At 37.9% G+C, this 19982-nt stretch overlaps 1 protein-coding gene across 1 annotated transcript; it reads right to left on the bottom strand.

Moving 5' to 3' along the window:
* Nucleotides 1–116: 116 nt before the first annotated feature.
* On the bottom strand, nucleotides 117–16461 carry LOC308392752 (thyrotropin receptor-like; the record flags this gene model as incomplete). Its single annotated transcript, XM_080875954.1, has 12 exons — nucleotides 117–707; nucleotides 795–1878; nucleotides 3364–3552; nucleotides 3743–3820; nucleotides 4293–4361; nucleotides 5655–5732; nucleotides 5825–5899; nucleotides 6016–6090; nucleotides 6669–6743; nucleotides 10826–10897; nucleotides 10982–11097; nucleotides 16444–16461. 12 exons carry the CDS (start codon nucleotides 16459–16461, stop codon nucleotides 534–536), a joined length of 2103 nt encoding a protein of 700 aa, XP_080732080.1. The 3' UTR covers nucleotides 117–533.
* Nucleotides 16462–19982: the final 3521 nt, after the last annotated feature.

The raw sequence follows: 19982 nt of genomic DNA, 5'->3' as shown, positions 1-19982 counted from the left end.
AATCTGCAGCCTACCTGGGTCTCACTTGCTGTTCGTTTAAATTAGCAGTTTAGAATGTTTAGAATAAATGGTAGATCACAAAAAGTTAGGATAAACCTGCTCTTTACATTTCCCATTGTTTAGATATTTTTCCCCTTTGGTTGATATTTTAAATCCCATATGGACCAAGGTTTGTTACCTGGTTCTAAAAACGAATAGAAAATAGAAAATGCAATGTTTGTTTTCTCGTGATTTGAACTGTTCTGTTTTCTTATTCCACCTTATGGCTGGAATAGTATAATGTTCAGACATTATTTATTTATTTGTAACCGCATCAAAGACATATACATTAAATATTGAAATTCAACCTCATGGTTACTTCTCCGTTTAGGTGACATAGTACACTTTTGATTGATCAGGTCTGTGAATATGTAACCATTTATGACTATTACTATAAGAAATGGACATTAATCAAATTTAAAAAGCCACTTTTTGTTTTTTGAGTCTTATTTGTTTTGGGATATGGATGCTGGGCTTTGGGGTAGACATTTTCTTTATATGTAGGGAGTAATACTGACTAGTTGGCTTCGATAGAGGTGTGCTTGCCGTTGACAAAGACCCATCTGACTCAGCATCATCAGGATATCTCTGTGAAATGCCTTTGTCAAGATAGCATAAAAAAATGGGTTGGTGCAAGAGTTGAGAGGATAGAAAAGAACCAGCAGCACCTGTTGAGAAAAAGACATAACCCTTATTATAAATGAGGGAGGGAGGGGGGGGGGTGCATTAAATATTACAAGTATGTAAAGTTATACCTTGGAATCTGTGACAGTTATCATCGGGTGGTGGAAAGCTGCAGACAGGCCGTAGAAACAAATGGGAGCCAGACATAAAAAGTTGGTGAAAATAATAACAGCCATACGTTTGGCCATGCTCGCGTCGTATCTGCTGGAGTTATGATTGGGATTGTGTACCATAAAATAGATGTGGATGTAACATAAGCATACTACCATAAAAGCAGTGACATTAACAATCAAGACAGAAATAATGTATGTCCGTGCAGCAGTTGTCCCAGTGTCTATAGGTAAGCAGATGCTTACTTTCTGGTAACTGCTCACACCAACTACTGGCAGCAGTGCAAGAAACGCACACAACAACCAGCCAACAAGCATTAGCACAGATGCATGACGCAACCTCATTTTTCTGTCTGGCCTGATAGCTGAGAAGATGGCATTCCAGCGCTGAAGACTGATTAGAGTTAATGTGAACACAGACAACTCACTGGCAAACACAGATAATATTCCTACTATATTGCAGCCACTTCCTGTTTGCCAGGTAATCGCATAGTGATGATAATTGGAGCGTGTGTAGAAATCCACAAATGCAATGACCAGCAAGTAGAACCCCATACAGCAATCTGCAAATGCCAGGTGACCTATAAGAAAACGGGTAACAGACATTTTCTGTCGACTGGTCAACAGGATGAAGAGCACCAATAGGTTTGCTGAAATGGCAAATAAACTGACGACCCAGACCAATATCCTGAGGATGTCTTTACTCATCACATCTTCACAGGGGTTCAAAGCATCAGGCAGGGGGGTGCATGAGGGTCCATCATCTGCGTCAAGTTCATTACACAGCGAAAAGTCAAAAACTTCACTGAGATGCTCTGAATATGTTTTTACATAGAACAAAGTATCATCCTGAGACTTCTTGGTTGGGCAAATCAGTCTGTTGGGATTGCTATTTGCACTGCCATGAGTTGGAATACCAAACTTTTTAGATTTCAGATGTTGTGAGATGTTGTACTCCAGATACCTCTGAGAGAGCATTGCAGAAGACAGCTGCAGCTTTCCTGAAGTAGCCCATGTCAGGTTGCAGATAACTGCCTCAGAGTGTCTTGCACAGAAATGAAAAGAGTTATTTTTCAGGGAATGAATTACAAGCATATTTTCAAATACAAATTTTGTGACGAAAGTGGGTTGTTGTTTAACCACATTTAAATTGTAAATAAAAACAATGCAATAATCTTCAAATCATTTAAAGCCTATTTTTAATTAAAAATGCAAAGGCAAGTGACCATATGTGCTTTTTTTTGTTACTATTAAAACAGTTAGGACATAGTCTATGTTTACCACTGAGTTTCATTATCTCTTCTTTTAAGAACACTGTAAATGAAAGTCTTTTTACATTAACTATTCCTGTGATTTTTGTCATATTTTTCTATTTCATAAAATAGCTTTTGAATTGTTAAGAGATTTGGAACACAGGCAGGTCAAGTTAGCACCTACATGCTTTACTCTGGACTGTTGTTATACATTCAGAATTTGGTTTGGCTATCATTCAAATAAACATGTGTTTCTCCAAAGCCACACTCAACATTAATGGAGATGTACAAGATATGTACATTAATGAACCCCATAGATGTTGACTTTTAAACTGTGCCCTAATAACATGTCCCTCTCCTCTTAAGCCAGAGGATGTGATGTCCGTGATTTCTTTTGAGTTTCTGATGTGGAAGTCATGCAATGAATTTGAAATAAAGCCTGATTTTTGTCATTATGCAACTTTTCCAATTTTTTTTCTAACTCACTTTAATTTAAACTTGCTGTTGTATTACATTTAAAGTTATAATTAGTGTATCAATATGAACATTTATTATGTTGTCTTTGCACTATTTTAAATAGAATGTAAATTTGCAAATAATATTTTTTTTCCTTTTTTGGAAATGTGTTTATTACACCATGAATTACTACATGTGATGCAAAGTGTAAAAAGTAAAAACCCATAATGGTTTTCACTTGTCACTTTGTGATGTCAGAGTGTTGGATCTTGTCTGAGATACAGACAGTACTCGACAATAGTTTCCACCTAAAGACTAAAATAGTCTTAAAAAGTATAACATAATATGTAGTATTATAACCACATTGTGATAGCAATCGCAACAGTCAAAAAACAGCAATTAATCACAACAATATATAAACAACACACATTGCAAGTTGTTATGACCTTATGTAGGGTTTGATGTTACAATTAGCTCACTTTTTTGTTTCTGTAAATTTATAGCAGTCATTGAGCAGGTTATATAGGACAGCATAGTGAATGTTAAGTCAGTATAAATTCTGTGTAATGTTTGGCTAAAGATGGAAACAGACAAAACAAAAGCTGCAATCTACAGTGCATCTTTTTTCAACTGTCAAATGTTTAAATGCTAAATTATTGCCATGTTCTAAGTAACTATTTTTTCATACACTAAAATTTTTAGCTAGTAGCTAGTTACAGCTTTTGAGAATAACCAAGGCCTAATACTATGGACATTACAACAGAAAGGAGAAAGAAGTACACAAGTAAAAGAAAAACAGGGAATATTTTCCCAAGACTTACCCTTGCCCTCTTTTCAGCATTTTAAGACCACAGCAATGGCTTGGGAAGGTCAATTCAGCGCTTTGTAAGTGAACAAAAGCTCTTAAGGGGGGCAGCATTTTTAAGGCCCATGTGTTTTTAGCTTGGAGCTTTTCAATGTTCTTCATACCTTTTGATGGTAAAGAGTGTACTTTGGTATCTGAAAGATCTCTGGATTGACAGACAAATAGTTAAGAATTAATTCATTGGGCTACAGAGCTCTCTCTCTCTCTCTCTCTCTCTCTGTCTTTCTCTGTCTTTATATAAAGGAAGGGTGGGAGAGAGAATAAAAGAGCGAGAGAGAGAGAGAGAGAGAGATTTTTGTCAAGAACACTTTGTCTTTTGTGAATTCTGTACTCACAGGTGAGTTGGGCCTTGAATCACACCATAAAATGCAAATTCCTCTATTTGTTCTAAATCCAAATTCCTATCAAGATACCTGAATATTTGGGAAAAGATGGGGAACAAAATGACATGATAAAAACTATTTAGTTTTACCAAACCTTCAGTTTTAAAATGTATTTTTTTCTGAAAAGTGTGTTTAGTAAAATGAAACTGACAAGAATAACAAAGAAATGAACTGTTGTACAATGTTTCATGTCCATTTTGAATTAAACAACAAAAAAAAAAAGATTGAAAACCATAATCAATGACATTAGAACATTTTAAAGTATCTGAAACAGTATACCTACAACTACCAAAGGGGCCAACATTATTTGACCCTGCCCAGAAATTTTAGTCATTAAAATTGCTTGTTCACTTGAGGCTATAATCTACCTATGACTTATCCCATCTATCAAGCACGTTAGTAAATTTCAGACACAAACTATATAGACAAGAAATAAATAAATACAAGATGTGAATTGAATCTTGTGTCCTATCAGTTTAGTGAATAAATCAAAAGTTCATACACTTCCTCCAGTTTGGTTCCATTGAAAGCATAGTCCTGGATCTCTTTCACACCATTGCTATTCAGCACACTAAAAAAGGGGAAGAAAACCCTGTAAATCTTAAATCTTCATAATTAAATTTGTTGTTAAACGTTAGTTCCATCTCTATGTTTCACACTGACATGTATGCCATTGGAAACGACATTAAATACATTCTGTTGTCATAATCTGCAGGGTATGCATATTGGAAAACGATTTTAAATCAAGCCATCAAGATATGACTGATGTGCAAACCTGCATCTTTAACATAAGGCGTATAACCAAAAGTATTGTAGTTGGTAGAGTTCTCAAATATACTGGGCTACAATCTCTGGTCAGGTGTGGTAACTCCTCCAGTCTGCATCTTTGGGCAAGATACTGAACCCCCAGTTGTCCTTGAAACATTCAGCTGAGTGGGAGTGTGTGCCGCTGTTTGACAAAACACTTAGTCATAGAAGTCATAGAAAACAATTGCTGTATGTTTGTCTGTTTGATTGGATGAAAAAAAGCTTAGAGTAAAAAGTGTTCCATTTACTCATGAAGTACCAGTCTATTTACAGTTGCTGTGACAAACAGTCCCCAGCCCTCAGTTTGAAGCGTGGGTCTGCAAAACCAAAGGGGAGGGAAAAGTCAGGAGTGTGAAGCAGGGGTTCCTCACAGAGAGCCTTCTTCACCTGTACAAATGCCACCTGGCACTGCTCCGTCCACTGGAAGGAGATCCTTCAAGGGGCTGGTCAGATCCACAAAGTTCAGGATAAACAAGTGGCAATAACCAGCCAGCCCCAAGAACTGCCCTTTTTGTTGGTCATGGGAGGCAGGCAGGATGCGATGGGTGCTGTCTTATCCATCTGAGGAACTGTTTCAAAATGGTGCCCTATGAGCGAGCTGCTACTGGGGAGAACAAATCTGCAAAACACTGTTGCAATGCAGTAATATCCACTCTCTTGGCCTCTGTGAGGTGGTCATCACAATGGAGGGAGGTGGGAATGGTTGAATTTAGCACCTCCAGCCCCAACTCATCTCTTTCCATCACTATAGCTCACCAGAGAAACAGTTTGAGCCTCTTTCCATGCTTTGAGGAGGTTGAAGTGATAACGTCTCATGGACAGAAGGAAGGAAGGAAGGAAGGAAGGAAGGAAGGAAGGAAGGAAGGAAGGAAGGAAGGAAGGAAGGAAGGAAGGAAGGAAGGAAGGAATTTTATCCCAAACCATGACCGTCTTTCTAGACCTAACCAATAACCATATGCCAGCAAGTATGAAGAGTCATCACCAAGCTCCATTAACATGGCAAATTAAGAGATAAAATGTGTTGCATTATTAGTCATTGACATTAAATTAAACTCACATAGTCAAAGTATTCAGAGATATTCCAGTAAAGGAATTAGCAGGTATGACTTGGATAAAAACATTCTCCACCATCTCTCTGTTAAAAAGGAGCAAACACACACACAAAGGCTTCAAGTCAAATTATTAGAGGAATGTGCAGCAGAATATTTATGACTAAATGCTACATACAATATAAAATGGTCTTGGCTGGAGTGAATATGCTGTAGCCCAGGAAAGGTGGTGAGACCTGTGTTTGTGATCCCACTGTATTAAAAGAAAGCTGAGTCAAGAATCAATAAATGTACATAACTTTTATGTTGCTTATTTGGAAAACAAACAATACAGTCATAATATAAATAAACAAATAAAATCATACTTACAGATATTTTAAATTAGGCAGATTCTTAAAAGCATCTTGATCAATATATGACAGTGTTTTGATGCCATTTAGTTGTCTGTTGGACATGAAAACATACACAGAGACACAAACACAAAATATTTGCATTTTTTCATGTAATGCTTTTTTGCCTAAAAATTTTTTTCAGTCTAAGATATCTCCAAAACTGTTTTAATTATAGAAACATCCATAGAAATCTTTTCACAAGTTATCTACTGTAACACTTTCAACCTGTTATACATGTGTTTGAGTATATGAGTATCTGACAGGAAAGGGGGCTTGTCATATTGGGGCTTGTTATATAAAAATGCAAAGCTAATGACAAGGGTTTAATAGCACAGTAACCCTGTACTTGAAAGGAGAAGCTGGTGGGATTTAGGAACCGAGAAGAACCATGTAAGGATTGAATAATCTGCTGAAATAATCGGTACATTACTGTATAATTATGTTTTACATCTAACCAACCCATCTCCAACATTAAAAAAAGCCAGGTCTTTGAAAATCATTTTGCCAGTACTACTGCAGGACAGAGGAAACATGATACAAGACTTATTTGTATTTACTGAAGCATAAATCCATTCATTTGATGATTAATTTCAATTACATGTTAAATTTTTGTGCATGAAATTTACATACATGTGTGTGACCCTGGACAGGTTGTAGAAAGAATGCCTTTCAAGATATCTTAATGTACTGTCATCAGATATGTATCTGAAAAACACACAAACAAAGTACAACTTCTGATTTGAAGATTGAGAGATTTAGAAAGAAATAGAGAGAGAAATACTGTTAATTGTCTGAACAACTTTTAAAGACAAAAATGATGGTCACTGAATCAAATTTGATATCTTCTGATAAGAACATTATTAGATACAGATCCTGGATGGATAAGAAGCACAACTATGAATAAGAATGAAAAATATATATATAGCTGATAATAAAGCTCTAGAAACTCACAACTCTGATGTATGGGCCGAAGCCATTTATTGACAAGACAATAAATGGCTTGTTCTCCAAAACTTAAAACTCACCACTGCAGCTCTACTGCAACCTCCTAGCAACATATTAACCTTTACTTAAAATATGTCTGTGAAGGTTCTCAGTCATCCAGGTCATCGTAGTCAAAGGACCTTGCAAAGAAAAGCGTCTGGACTTCTTTAAGTTACTTGAAGACGTTTCACCTCTCATCCGAGAAGCTTCTTCAGTTCTAAGGTCAAATGATGGAGAGTCCCAGATATAAACCTAGTGGGAGTATCCCCCTACAGAGGGATAAAAGGACCCCCTGATGATCCTCTAATCACCTGAGCCAAGGTGTGAAACTGGGTGTGGGTCCCAATCAGCCAGAGTTTCGGGTGAGTTCATTGTGAAACCTGGCCCCACCTTATCATGCGAATTCCTGAGATCAGATGGCCCAGGATGTGAGTGGGCGTTAAGGCGTCTGGGAAGGGATCTCAAAACTGAGATCCCTTCCCAGACGCATGTATTTTACTTAAAATACATTACTATTCAGCTATCTTAACTAATCATAGGCTGATTTCTAACCTTCTTTTTATTTTAAACATTCTTGAAAGAACAGTTGTAAAACAGCACAGTATAATTCCCAGAAGAATGGGTTATTTGAAGAGTTTCAGTCAGGATTTAGAGTTTATCATAACACAGAAACAGCACTAGTGAAGGTTACTAATGTTCTCTGACAGTGGACTCATCGTTTGCTTGTCCTGCTACACCTTAGTACAGCACCTGATACCCCTCACCACCAGTGGTGGTCAAGTTACTTGAAAAAAGTAATCAGTAACTAATTACTGATTACTTCCCCCCAAAAGTAATCCCATTACTTTACTGATTACTTATTTTCAAAAGTAATTAATTACTTAGTTACTTTTTAAAAACACGATTTACAACCTGAATAGGTGATAAAGCGATAGATCTTTCAGCCCAATTCTACTTTTTTTGCACAATCCATCATACAAAATGTAATCAAATGGAAAGGTCCCTTTTTAAAACTTGTTTTATTAGTTTTAATCTTTTAACTTTATGCATCAAGCAAAAATTTAATTATATGCAACATTCTCTGACTGGAAGAAATTTGTTTAATATTTAAACCTATTTTTTGCACATTCCTGCACATAATTCTTTTTTTGTGTGTGTGTTTACACTCACTCTTTCAAATAGATGCAAGTAAAACACAGCAGAAAATTAATAAAATCAAAGACTAGCGGTCCTTTTGCTCTATTTTCACCTGTAAAGCAGGAGTGTGGTAGGCGGAGGTTTACCCTGGTGCAGGTGTGCCACAGCAGTCAGTTGAGGAATCCACGAGTTTCTCTGTGAATTTCCCATTACGTCGTTGCGCACTCAGTGCTTGCTTGGGGGGTTTTTTCGCTGTAAAAAGGAGTTTTCTTCCCACGCACAACGGACACTAATGTTTTTGTCACTTTTTATGGAATCATACTTAAAGTAGGGTCAGTACTTCCACACTTTAAACGCTCCATGCTCATACTCTCTCCTGCACTTGATATATTATCCATTGTTGATCTGCACACAGATGTTGTCACGAACGTCGCACTTGCTTTACGTCACTGTCAGGAGACATTCTCGCAAAAAAAATCACGGTTTTAGTATCGCAGTAACGCAGCGTTCCTACGGGAAAGTAACGGTAATCTAATTACTGTTTTTGCAATAGTAATCCCTTACTTTACTCGTTGCTTGAAAAAAGTAATCGGATTACGCGTTACTGCCCATCTCTGCTCACCACACAAAATTTGCTAAGTTCCAGGGGGTTCTATGCAGTAACCAGTTCAATTTAAATAAGACATGCTTTCCTTTGATAATATTATTAGATGACATACCATACATTTTCACTGCTATGCAGATAATACCAGCTTTATTTATGCATGAAGGCAGATAACAGAAACCAATTAGTTAAGCTACAGGCATGTCTTACAGACTTAAAGGCTGTCAGGGTACCTGCGTCACTGACTAAAGTGTTTTGTGTTCATGGGTTTTTTGAATGTTGTTTATTCATTCATTTTTATTCTCTGTGCGACCTATGTTTCTTAGTCTAGTTTCTACCATTCTTGAGTTTATTTCGAGTTAGGTTGTCCTGTGTATTATATGCACACTGCATATAATACACAGGCAATCACTGAAGAGTGATAGTGTTGACAACTTCAGACAGAAACAAGGGTATGCTTTTAATAAATTGCTTTCCTCTTTTAGTCACAGAAAATGGCTGGCTCTCCCTGAGCCTGGTTCTTCCAGAGGTTTCTTCCTGCTAAAACTGAGCTTTTCCTTCCCTCCGTGACCAAGTACGGGCTCAGGGGGTTATTTGATTGTTGAGATTTTTTCTCTACTGTAGTAATAAAGCAACCTGAGGTAACTGTTCTTGTGATTTGGCACTGCATTAATTAAATTTAATCTAATTGAAATTAACCAATTGCATGTATTCAAATGTCTTTTATCTGATTCCGGCAAAAACTGAGGTTCGAGTTGAATGAATCTATGGTTGTATGGATGATTTTGTGTCTATTTATGAATCCATAAGTCAATATGTTTTAACCTAATCTTTAATGTGTGGTTTTTATCAAAACCGTGATGCACTTTGTTTTCTGTTTTTTGAAATGTGCTACACAAATGAAGCTGTTATTACTAAACCTGACAGCGTTGTTATGAAATGAAAGACTACATTTTAGAAATGAAAATGTCCAGAAGAGCAAGGCACAACAGAAGATGTTACTTCAATCTGGCCATTCTTGTGGTCTTTACGGAATCATTTCATTTTTATTTGCTCTTTATGACTGTGTGTTTAATGACAAAATACCTTAGTAAGGTATTTTGAATTTAAATCAGAGTTTGCAGTGTGACAAGGATGTCTCTTTTTTTGATCACAGTGGTAAGTTGTTGAACATATAACCTGTTCCACTAGATGCCATTTTTAACACATATTCGGTACAGTACTAATAACTGTGCAGTACTCTGTTTTTGGTAACTATTGTCCTTGATGTAAATATGTAAAAAAAAATGTGTATGTTTCTGTTCTGTGTCCTGTATACTGTTTGTTTGTATATGTGTTTTTCTTGCTGCTGTTACAACCAAATTTCCTCTTGTGGGACAATTAAAGGATTATTCTATTCTATTCTATTCTATTCTATTCTATTCTATTCTATTCTATTAAAAGGCTGCTCAAACCACAATAGCTGGTTAATACATTTCTCTGACTAGAGGACCAAAAATAAAACAAACAAGAGTAGTCCACAGGCTACATACTTTGTAAACTCCTTCTACCAAAAGTAGAGCTCTCTGCGTTTAACCAGACCAGTGAGCTATGAATACTCTACCCCTTCTGAACCATACATTCCACCTCAATCAGCTCTGCATTAGCAACATACACTGATTTTCATTTCTGCATCAACCATCATGTCATCTATAAGACCCAGGGCAGTATATACTTCAGTTCTGCTTTAACTTTTACTTGAGGGGAAGGAAAAAAATGCCCGTAATGTTAATAGTTAGAATAGTTAAAAGTTTTGTTGAAAGTCTCATTTTTATTAAGCATATAGGAAACATATACTAAGAGATAACAGTGCCTTTAAGTCTCATATAAAATATAATATATAATAAGAGGTTTATTTTTATTACAATAACTGTAATTTTTGTCTTCAGTCAGTACTTGCAATAGAGGATCATGAAGGTAATTGGTTAAGCACTAGTTTACTGTCAATATTGTTTATTTACTTTGTTGAGTAGTAATCTACTAGATTGAAAGAAAGAGGATAGTTTTGTAGAAAGTATCTTACATTTGTGAAATATTGGCCAAGTTTGCAAATGCATTCTCAGGAATAGAATACATTCTTGTCCCCAGAAGCCATCTAAAAGAGAAATTGAAGGCATTTCAGTCTAACCACAACAGTCACAGAAATCAGCGGTTAAGGTTAAGGACTGTGGTTACTTACACTTCCTTTGTGCTGGAATGGAAAACAGGAATAACCTCAACTCCAAAGCACGACACACTGTGGATTTCCCACTCACACTGGCAATGAGGTGGACAATACTCCAGATGAATAGTAGTCTTGACAAGGATAAAAGTTAAAATAGTAATATGAAAAACAGAATTCATTGTAAAAGCAGTACTTGTGAAGACTCTGCTCATTTGAGTTTTCAAAGCCACTGGGCTGTCCTGGATTTTGGCCAATTGCAAGTGCTCCACAACTGCCCTTCAAAATAAGATTTTGAATATAATTTTCTACTTGTATAATGCAGATTATACAGTAAATATGTTAGGTATATATTTGATCAGTATTAAGAGTTTAAATCTTATTAAATCTTATATCATCATTATTCTTTTGATACTTTTAATACTTTCATTAAACCCTAAAGGCATTTTTTTGCCTAGGCTGTTCATTTCTTATTTCATCTGAAATAAAATTATAATAAAAACTTGCTGTCAACGGACCACTGAGGCAGGCAGAACTTATACTATTTCTAGTACTAAAGGTTTATTTAGGTGTTTATTTAAAACACGAACGTGAATCAATAATCCAAACACAAGATTAGTATTATGAAAGTTCCGGTACCACAGGGTTATTCCACAGGTTCAAATCATTCCACAGAAATTCCATCATGAGCCCTGATTACCTCACCACTGCAAGGAAAGTTTCTTCAAAGGAATGCGCACAGGGGAAAAAAATGTATGTTTTGTTTTAGGGACAAGGAGTGCAAACACAGAGAAAAGGAGACAAGCTTCTCTAAAGCTTCTAAAATGGAGCACATATTTCTACTTGCTGACTTTATATGGAGAATACTGCCTAACCCTACATTTGTATTATTAATTCTTTACTTACTCCAAGGCCTTTAAAGACCACTGAGGCTACTGTGGAACAAATAAAAAACAAGACTGTCTTTTAAACATTAATTCAATGAAATATTCGATTATAAACCACCAGATTCTCCCATGTATTAATAAATTAATAAAATTATCTATATTTGTAACTGATCAGATGCTGGCGACAGGGTGAACTCAGCATCTTGATATGCAGTTTCACGCTTGAGTAACATAATCAGACTGGCAAGAAAGAGGAAGCAGAACTAAACATAATACACATGACCAATGTTCCCTGTTAGCTGCGCGCGTGTGCAATTGCGCACTGCTGGCATGGTCTCTGCGCAAAAAAAAATCTGCGTTGCGCACAAAAAAAATCTAACCTGAATTGAAATTAAAATAAATACTTTAACAATTCTGTTTTGCAGTGTTAGTCAGTAAGTGACTGGCTGCTCCCATATGGCATTAGAACGATGCCACCTTATCCCATAGTCCAGCCAATAATGCGATTCACATTCGTATATACGCAGCTAATCAACGTCATTGACAGGCTAAGATAGCATCCTGTCACACACACTGGTGTTTTAGCTATCAAAGTGGCGTGGCTGATGTGGAGTGAAGCCACGTTAATTGACAACGTTTACAGCCATTGGAGATGTGAGCAGGACAGAAGGAACAATTGACGGGAAAAGTGTGGACTTTATACCAGTTTTTAAATTGTGTTGATAGGCCTCGTAAAACCAGAGTTATAATAAAAATATATGCAATGTTTGGATTTCTTCCTGGATACTATCGTTGTTTATATTTACAGCGGGAAGAAACGGTAAAAACTGTGTTTTATAAGGAAAGCGCTTGAAAGCACTCTCCGCCTGTGAGCAAAATGGACAACAAAAAAACCCACCCTTTCCTACTGGTCGAAAAATGTACCATGTCGACCAATCAAAAAATGATATGGCAACATGGCATTTAGTTGTTTAGGGAGGGGGAATCTCCAAAAGTTGAATCTGTTCATCTGGACGTAGCGTTTTGTGGGAGAAACGTTTCATCACTCATCCAAGTGACTTCTCAGTCTCAGCTGACTGCAGGTTTCCCCAATCTTATAAACAGTACATTTGCATAATGACTGAAACCAGCCCCCTGAAGGAACAATGGGCTGGGAGGTCAGTTCTTTAATCATAATTATGCAAATTCTCATGACCATTGATCAACAACCACTGACCAAAACCCACTGATCAAAGACCACTGATCAATGGCCATGAGTCCCATTCACAGAGAGTTGGGGAATGACTGCAATCACAGCATTGTAAGATGGTGACAGATGTACCCTTAGGCCCCCTCCTCGATTCAGAGATGGTCTTTCCCTTTTCACGTAAATGGCCTCCTTGACTCTGCGCTCAAACCAGCGTTCCTCCCTGTCCAGGATGTGCACATCCTCATCATTGAAAGAGTGTCCACTGGCCTGTAGGTGTAAATAGACTGCAGAGTCCTGGCCTGACGAGGTAGCTCTTCTGTGTTGTGCCATCCGCTTCGCCAGAGGTTGTTTGGTTTCCCCGATGTATAAATCCTGGCAATCCTTCTGGCACTTAACAGCGTACACTATGTTACTCTGTTTGTGTCGGGGGACCCGATCCTCGGGGTGGACCGATTTTTGGCGCAGCGTGTGAACAGGGAAATTATGTTTTGTTCTCCATGTTATACGGAGGCGGAAGAGGCGCTGAGGCAGATTCTGCATCAGCCTCCCTTCCATGCACTTCTCTAGGCAACTCTGTCAGAGCTGCTTTCTTTTCTCTCCTTTCTGCTTCCATCATCCACATTTTCAAACATTCCTTCTCATCGCTTACCCTACGCAAATCTACAGTGTTAACTTTCCCTTATTTCAATAATTTCACTTCCTCCTCCCGCAACTGTTTCTCTACTTTCTTTAACTGGTTAACACTCAGCGATCCCTTCCCGGGAAACCCGTTTACTTTTTGCCACTTAACAACATATTTCATACACCCAATTCCCCATTTCTTAACCATACAGTCAAATATTGAGTTTTGTCCCTGGCTGCCCGGTGGAACGTCTGCCGCTCTACTGGATCTAGATCCCATTTTACTACACAAGGCGTCCCCTGTGAGGTCCTTGCCTTCTACGGACCAAGGAACGAACACCGCCACTCCGTGCACTATAGTATGCAGAAATGGACTCCGACAGTGTATCCGAACCGCTGTCCTAGAGCTGGGCGATATGAGATTTTTTTCATATCACGATATGTTTTTTTCATTTCAGGCGATAACGATATCTATCACGATATAAGCCAAATAACTATATTTGTAAGATTTAAATGTGCCGTTGCTCACAAGTAAAATGTGAAATAATAAGCAGCTTGTTTTTATTTAAATATTTATTTCCCATAATAAGTTCAACAGGGTAGATGTACTTAAGGAACATGAGACTTTTTCAGATAAATAAAGGCAAATATTGCAAACTACACAAAAGGCAGCCGCTAAAGCGTTTAAGTTTCAAAATAGAACAAACGAAACAGACTACTAAATTGTCAATTCCACTTAGAAACAAAATATTAATTCTAAAAATAAATCTTAGTTTGTTTTACAGAAGAACAGACAAAACTGACTAACTTTTGTCAATATCAAATAAACTGAGAACTAAAAGGAAATTCTCAATCTCTCCTTGTTGTATAGCTTAGCTTTTCAAACAGTTTTAACAGTTACTTTAGTCTGACAAAAGCCGAATGACGAATTAGCGCTTCCAGTCAGAGACTGAGGCTACGTCCACACGTACACGGGTATTTTTGAAAACGGAGATTTTCCGTTTTCGTTTTAAAAAATAATCCCGTCCACACATAAAGGCAGAAATGAAGGAAAACGCTGCTATGAACATGCCAAAGCAGCAGGTGGCGCTAGATTCCTAACCGTGCAGAAATGTTGGCCAATCAGAAGTCTAGAAGCCTCGGTGGGAAAAAGTAAACAAAGCTGGGGCATAGAAGCAGAACCGAGTCGTATGTGTGGACGGACAGTAACTGTGTGTATATGTAAGCATTTAAACACTGCAGAGAGTAGAATTAACAGTAACAGTATTGTAGAAATTCATTTCACCGAAACAATAACGTGGCGCACAGTGTGACGCATGCACCAGTTTATTGTATTTCCAGACTTGCTTTCGGCACAATTTACAGTGCACGCTACTCTGTTTTTTGTCAGACTTGAAATAGCCGAAATACCTTCACACTACGGAACTTCTATGGCTCTTCCGTTCGACAATCTCTCCGGCATTGGAACCATCATCTGTTTTCTCTTCGGTCACGCTCGGTTGATTTTTCTAGTCGGCACACTCATTTCCTCCATTACGCGCTGGCTCCATTACCCGCTGGCTGCTTCCCAAACAAACACACGTGCGGCTTGGCACTTGTGCTGTACGTGACGCTGCGGCTGTGATTGGTTCGGCTCTGCGCTACCTAATTTGTATTGGCTGACCTTTTTTTTTTTTTTTTAAGAGGACAAGAGCGGCGAGGTCTATCGCGATAGCTTAATTTCTCTATCGAGTAAAAGTTATATCGCGATACATATCGTTATCGTTCTATCGCCCAGCTCTACGCTGTCCCTGTGACGTACTTGGACAGGGCCGGCTTCTCCCCAACAGCGCGCTCGAGCCAATGTCCTTGGGATGGACCGTACCCAACACAAGCCTGGGGCCTCAAACCGCCAGGATTTTTCTCCCGGAGACTCGAACTCCTCTGGCGCCAGAGGGAGTGTTCTCCCAGGGCGCCAAACAGGCTAGGACATCCGCTGCACAGACTCATGCTCATAATATAAGTCAGAGCTTTATAAAAATAAATAAATAAGTAAAGTTTTGTTTTCAAAAAAAGTAATTCCATTACTTTACAGATTACTTATTTTCAAAAGTAATTAATTACTTAGTTACTTAGTTACTTTTTTAAAAACACGATTTACAACCTGAATAGGTGATAAAGCGATAGATCTTTCAGCCCAATTCTACTTTTTCTGCATAATCCATCATACAAAATGTAATCAAATGGAAAAGTCTCTTTTTTTAACTTGTTTTATCAGTTTTAATCTTTTAACTTCATGCATCAAGCAAAAATTAAATTATATGCACCATTCTCTGACTTGAATAAATTAGTTTAACATTTAAACCTATTTTCTGCACATAAAATAAAATATTTTTTGTGTTTACACTCAGTCTTTCAAATAGATGAAAGTAAAAAACAGCAGAAAATAAATAAAGTCAAAGACTAGCGGTCCTTTTTGCTCTATTTTCACCTGTAAAGCAGGAGTGGCGTAGGCGGAGGTTTGCCCTGGTGCAGGTGTGCCGCAGCAGTCAGTTGAAGAATCCACGAGTTTCTCTGTGAATTTCCCATTACGTCGTTGCGCACTCGGTGTTTAGGGGGTTTTTTTTCGCTGTAAAAAGAAGTTTTCTTCCCACGCACAACGGACACTAATGTTTTTGTCACTTTTTATGGAATCATACTTAAAGTAGGGTCAGTACTTCCACACTTTAAACGCTCCATGCTCATACTCTCTCCTGCACTTGATATATTATCCATTGTTGATCACAAACGTTGCACTCACTTACGTCACTGTCATGAGACATTCTAGCAAAAAAATCACGGTTTTAGTAACACAGTAAAGAAAAGTACCTAAAGCGAAATGATCGTTAACGTGGACATTGAATTATTAACACAGCGTTCCTACGGGAAAGTAACGGTAATCTAATTACCTTTTTTGCAGTAGTAATCCCTTACTTTACTCGTTACTTGAAAAAAGTAATCAGATTACAGTAAAGCGTTACAAGTAACGCGTTACTGCCCATCTCTGTAACACACACACTGAGACAAACAAAACAAGAATAACAAAACATGGAGATGAGACTGGGACAGACATGAACAGACCAGAAATCAAAAACTATAAATACAAACTCAGAGGAACCAGAAAGTAACACCCTCAACTAGAACATAATTAACTTCTTACTATCAAAAAAGTGAATAACGAGTCCAAAACAAAACACAAAAACTGGATAATGCCAGGAAGAAAAACAGGATAATGACACTTGTAATATATGTCAAACTGACCACTTTAAGTTATAGAGGATAAGTTGATCTAAAATACTGCAGCAATAATACGGACAGGGACTAGAAAGAGAAAGCATATTTCTCCTATCTAGCTTCTCGTCATTGGCTCCCTGTTGAATCGAGAGTACAATTTAAAATCCTTCATGCCCCACATCAGGCAGGGCTCTAGAGTGCGACCAATTTAGTCGCAAATGCGACCAAATTTTTCAGTGGTGCGACTAAAAAAAAAAAATTGGTTGCACCTGTGCGACCAACTGTTCGGGTAGCAAGAAAAAAAATAAATATCTGCAACATTCCCTGTGGTCAACAACAGACACACATTATGCCCCTATCGTGGACTAAACCAATCAGAGATAGTAAGGGGTGGGACCTCTCTGATTGGCCGTGGTCCAGTTGAAAGTGCAGGTGGAAGTGGGAGGTGAGTACCTTGAATAAAGCGATATCAATTCATTAAATCCTGAATCGACTTTTAAATATAACTGTGTTTTGCCAGAAACGCCAGATTCTCAGATTAAAGCTCACAAAACCATTTCAACAACAACCAAACAGCAAACGAGAGCAGGTACACGGATTCCACACAAAGACGTAAACACAGAACGGACCCCACGCATCAGAATCGGCTTTGTCTTTCTCGGCTTTCTCACCCGATGGCCCGTAGACGGACACGCTGTCGGAACTTAGCGATTCTGATGCGTCCGGTCCGCGCTGTGATTACGTCTTTTTGCGCTGATTCTGAGCTGCAGGTTTTGTCTCTCGCCAACCAAAATTCACCGAGCCAGCAGCAAAAGAAGCAGCAAACTGCGTTTCACATTTGGGACTAGTAAAGCGCTGTATAAATACAGGCCATTTACCCTGAATCCTCCTGTCTGGGGGCTCTAAACCAGCAGACTGAGGAAACCACAAAGTGAATTAAAGCTAGCAAGCTTCGTGTTAGCACACTAACACGAATCTTGCTAGTGTTAGTATGTTATTTTGTTAGCAGCATAATGCAGTTGTTTCTGTCCTGTATGCAGTTTGCACTGTACCATTGCTCTGTTGTCCTTTTGTAAAGTAAAAATAAAATTAATGTCCATTTCCACCCTACAGACTGCACCATTATTTTCCTCCTCCAGCACGGGAATGGAAATCATGTGATTGCAGCACAAGTGCAAGTGGAACCGATAAGCAAAATCGTTAAGCAAGCAGACTAACATTTATAAAGCATTAAACTACTGGAAATTGGGACCCAGTACAACTGAACTACTCAGAATTTAATTCCTATCCTTAGATGTCATTGTCTCCACTAGCCCTCCTGTAAAAATATTGCACACCAATTACTGCCTTCTACAGGTTGTCAGTCTGACAACCTGTAGAAGCACTGGCGCATTTCACTATCTCTCTTCACACTCTTCGTACTTCTGTCTTGGTCAGTCTCATGTTACCAAAAACACTTTAGTAGTGCAAAGCTATGTGTGACACAGTAGCCATCCCTTCTAACCATCAGAGAGCATCTTATTGATGTGGTGTGAACAAATGAGGTCCCCAAGCCTCCATGTTGCGATTTATGTTTGTCTGTAAGGCTAATATCTCATAATTAGCATCACATATGTGTGTTTGTGTTTTGTCATTTACTGCACACAGTGTATTGCGGAGAAGTTTTGGAGGTGGACTGCTCCTCTGATACTATTAGACATTACAGAGAAAGTCCCCTTCTCTAAGGAATTTAAGGGGGAGGGTTGTCTCACTAGTGAGTGCACCAGAAGGTAAACATGGTCACGAGTTTCTGGGCTTGGAGAACTCTCTCTTTTCATGCGGGTCTAAAGGAGGGTAAGAGGTGGTTGCCATGGTGACGAGTGAAGTAGTCAGAAAGCTGCAGAAGAGGAATGGTGCCAGGATTGGGTTCATTCTGAACTAAAGGTGAACTAAATGGTAAGTTTACTACAATATATTATAATATATATCATAAATTAGTAATATATATATTACCTTTAATCAGCAAGCTAATATACATCATATGATAGCCAGCAGTAAGATGAATTCATTATTAATTATATTAATTAAATGATACAGGACTGAAGTTGTCCCGCTACCCATGTGTCTTTAGCTTTCCTAAACTGCTTAAAGCTTGGCAAGATCTGCAGCTTTACCTTATGCACTCAATAAGTCATGAACACAAATCAAAATTTTGTGCTCAAAAATTACTTTTATTTGCTTTCATGAAAGAAGACATTACATGAAAAAAAAATTACATGTTTAATGGGTATCAAAGATACAAGTAAAATACAGAATTAAAACAAAATGGCATTGCTCAGCACATAGAATAACATGTATGTAAAGGGAGTACAAATTTGTGTTATTATTTATTTTCAGTGTAATATGCAGCCAGGACTTAATTTGAAGTTGTGTAGTCTAAACACTATAGTGTTTACTATAAGAAATTATTCACTAATCTGCCTGCTTTCCTGGGTTTTTGACTGCAAGTCCATTCTTTACATCACATCCACTTTCCCACAGTGTCAAACAACTCTGACAATACTGACATCATCACTCTAAGCTGGATAATTTTCTTGCCTGCCTGCTGCAAGACAATCAGCCTCTCTTATGTGTGTGCTTTAAATCTCACTGCTGTTTCGTCATTCTGTCTTTCAGACTCTCATATGTGCAACCCGACTCCTCCACATTTCCTTCCATTCAGAACCCACATCCAAGCCTTCATCCTCAATTCCACCACTGCCAGCATCTAGACACCAGGAGTCTTGTCCTAATTCCTATCATTGTTGGGACTTTGTTCTGCCATGAGCGGTCCAGAAGGTCTAATTACAAAGTTCTCTTTAAAGAACTGAAGAGAATTCATCTTCAGTTCTTTAAAATGATCAGTCCTTACCAAAAAAACCCAAACTGATAAAAAGCCATAGATTTGACATATAAATCATGTTCACATGTATGCTCAAATGTGAAATGTGTGTTTTATTTATTATTACAGCTGCACAAGACTTTCATTGTATCAATCAATAGTGAGACAGAACAACTGAAAGTTATTTTTCAATCCCAAATGCTTTGACAC

This window comes from Rhamphochromis sp. 'chilingali', assembly GCF_963969265.1.
Source record: "Rhamphochromis sp. 'chilingali' genome assembly, chromosome: 2".
NCBI classification, from domain to species: domain Eukaryota; kingdom Metazoa; phylum Chordata; class Actinopteri; order Cichliformes; family Cichlidae; genus Rhamphochromis; species Rhamphochromis sp. 'chilingali'.
Note: the sequence above shows the minus strand (reverse complement) of the source record. Positions and strands in the feature narration are given on the sequence as shown.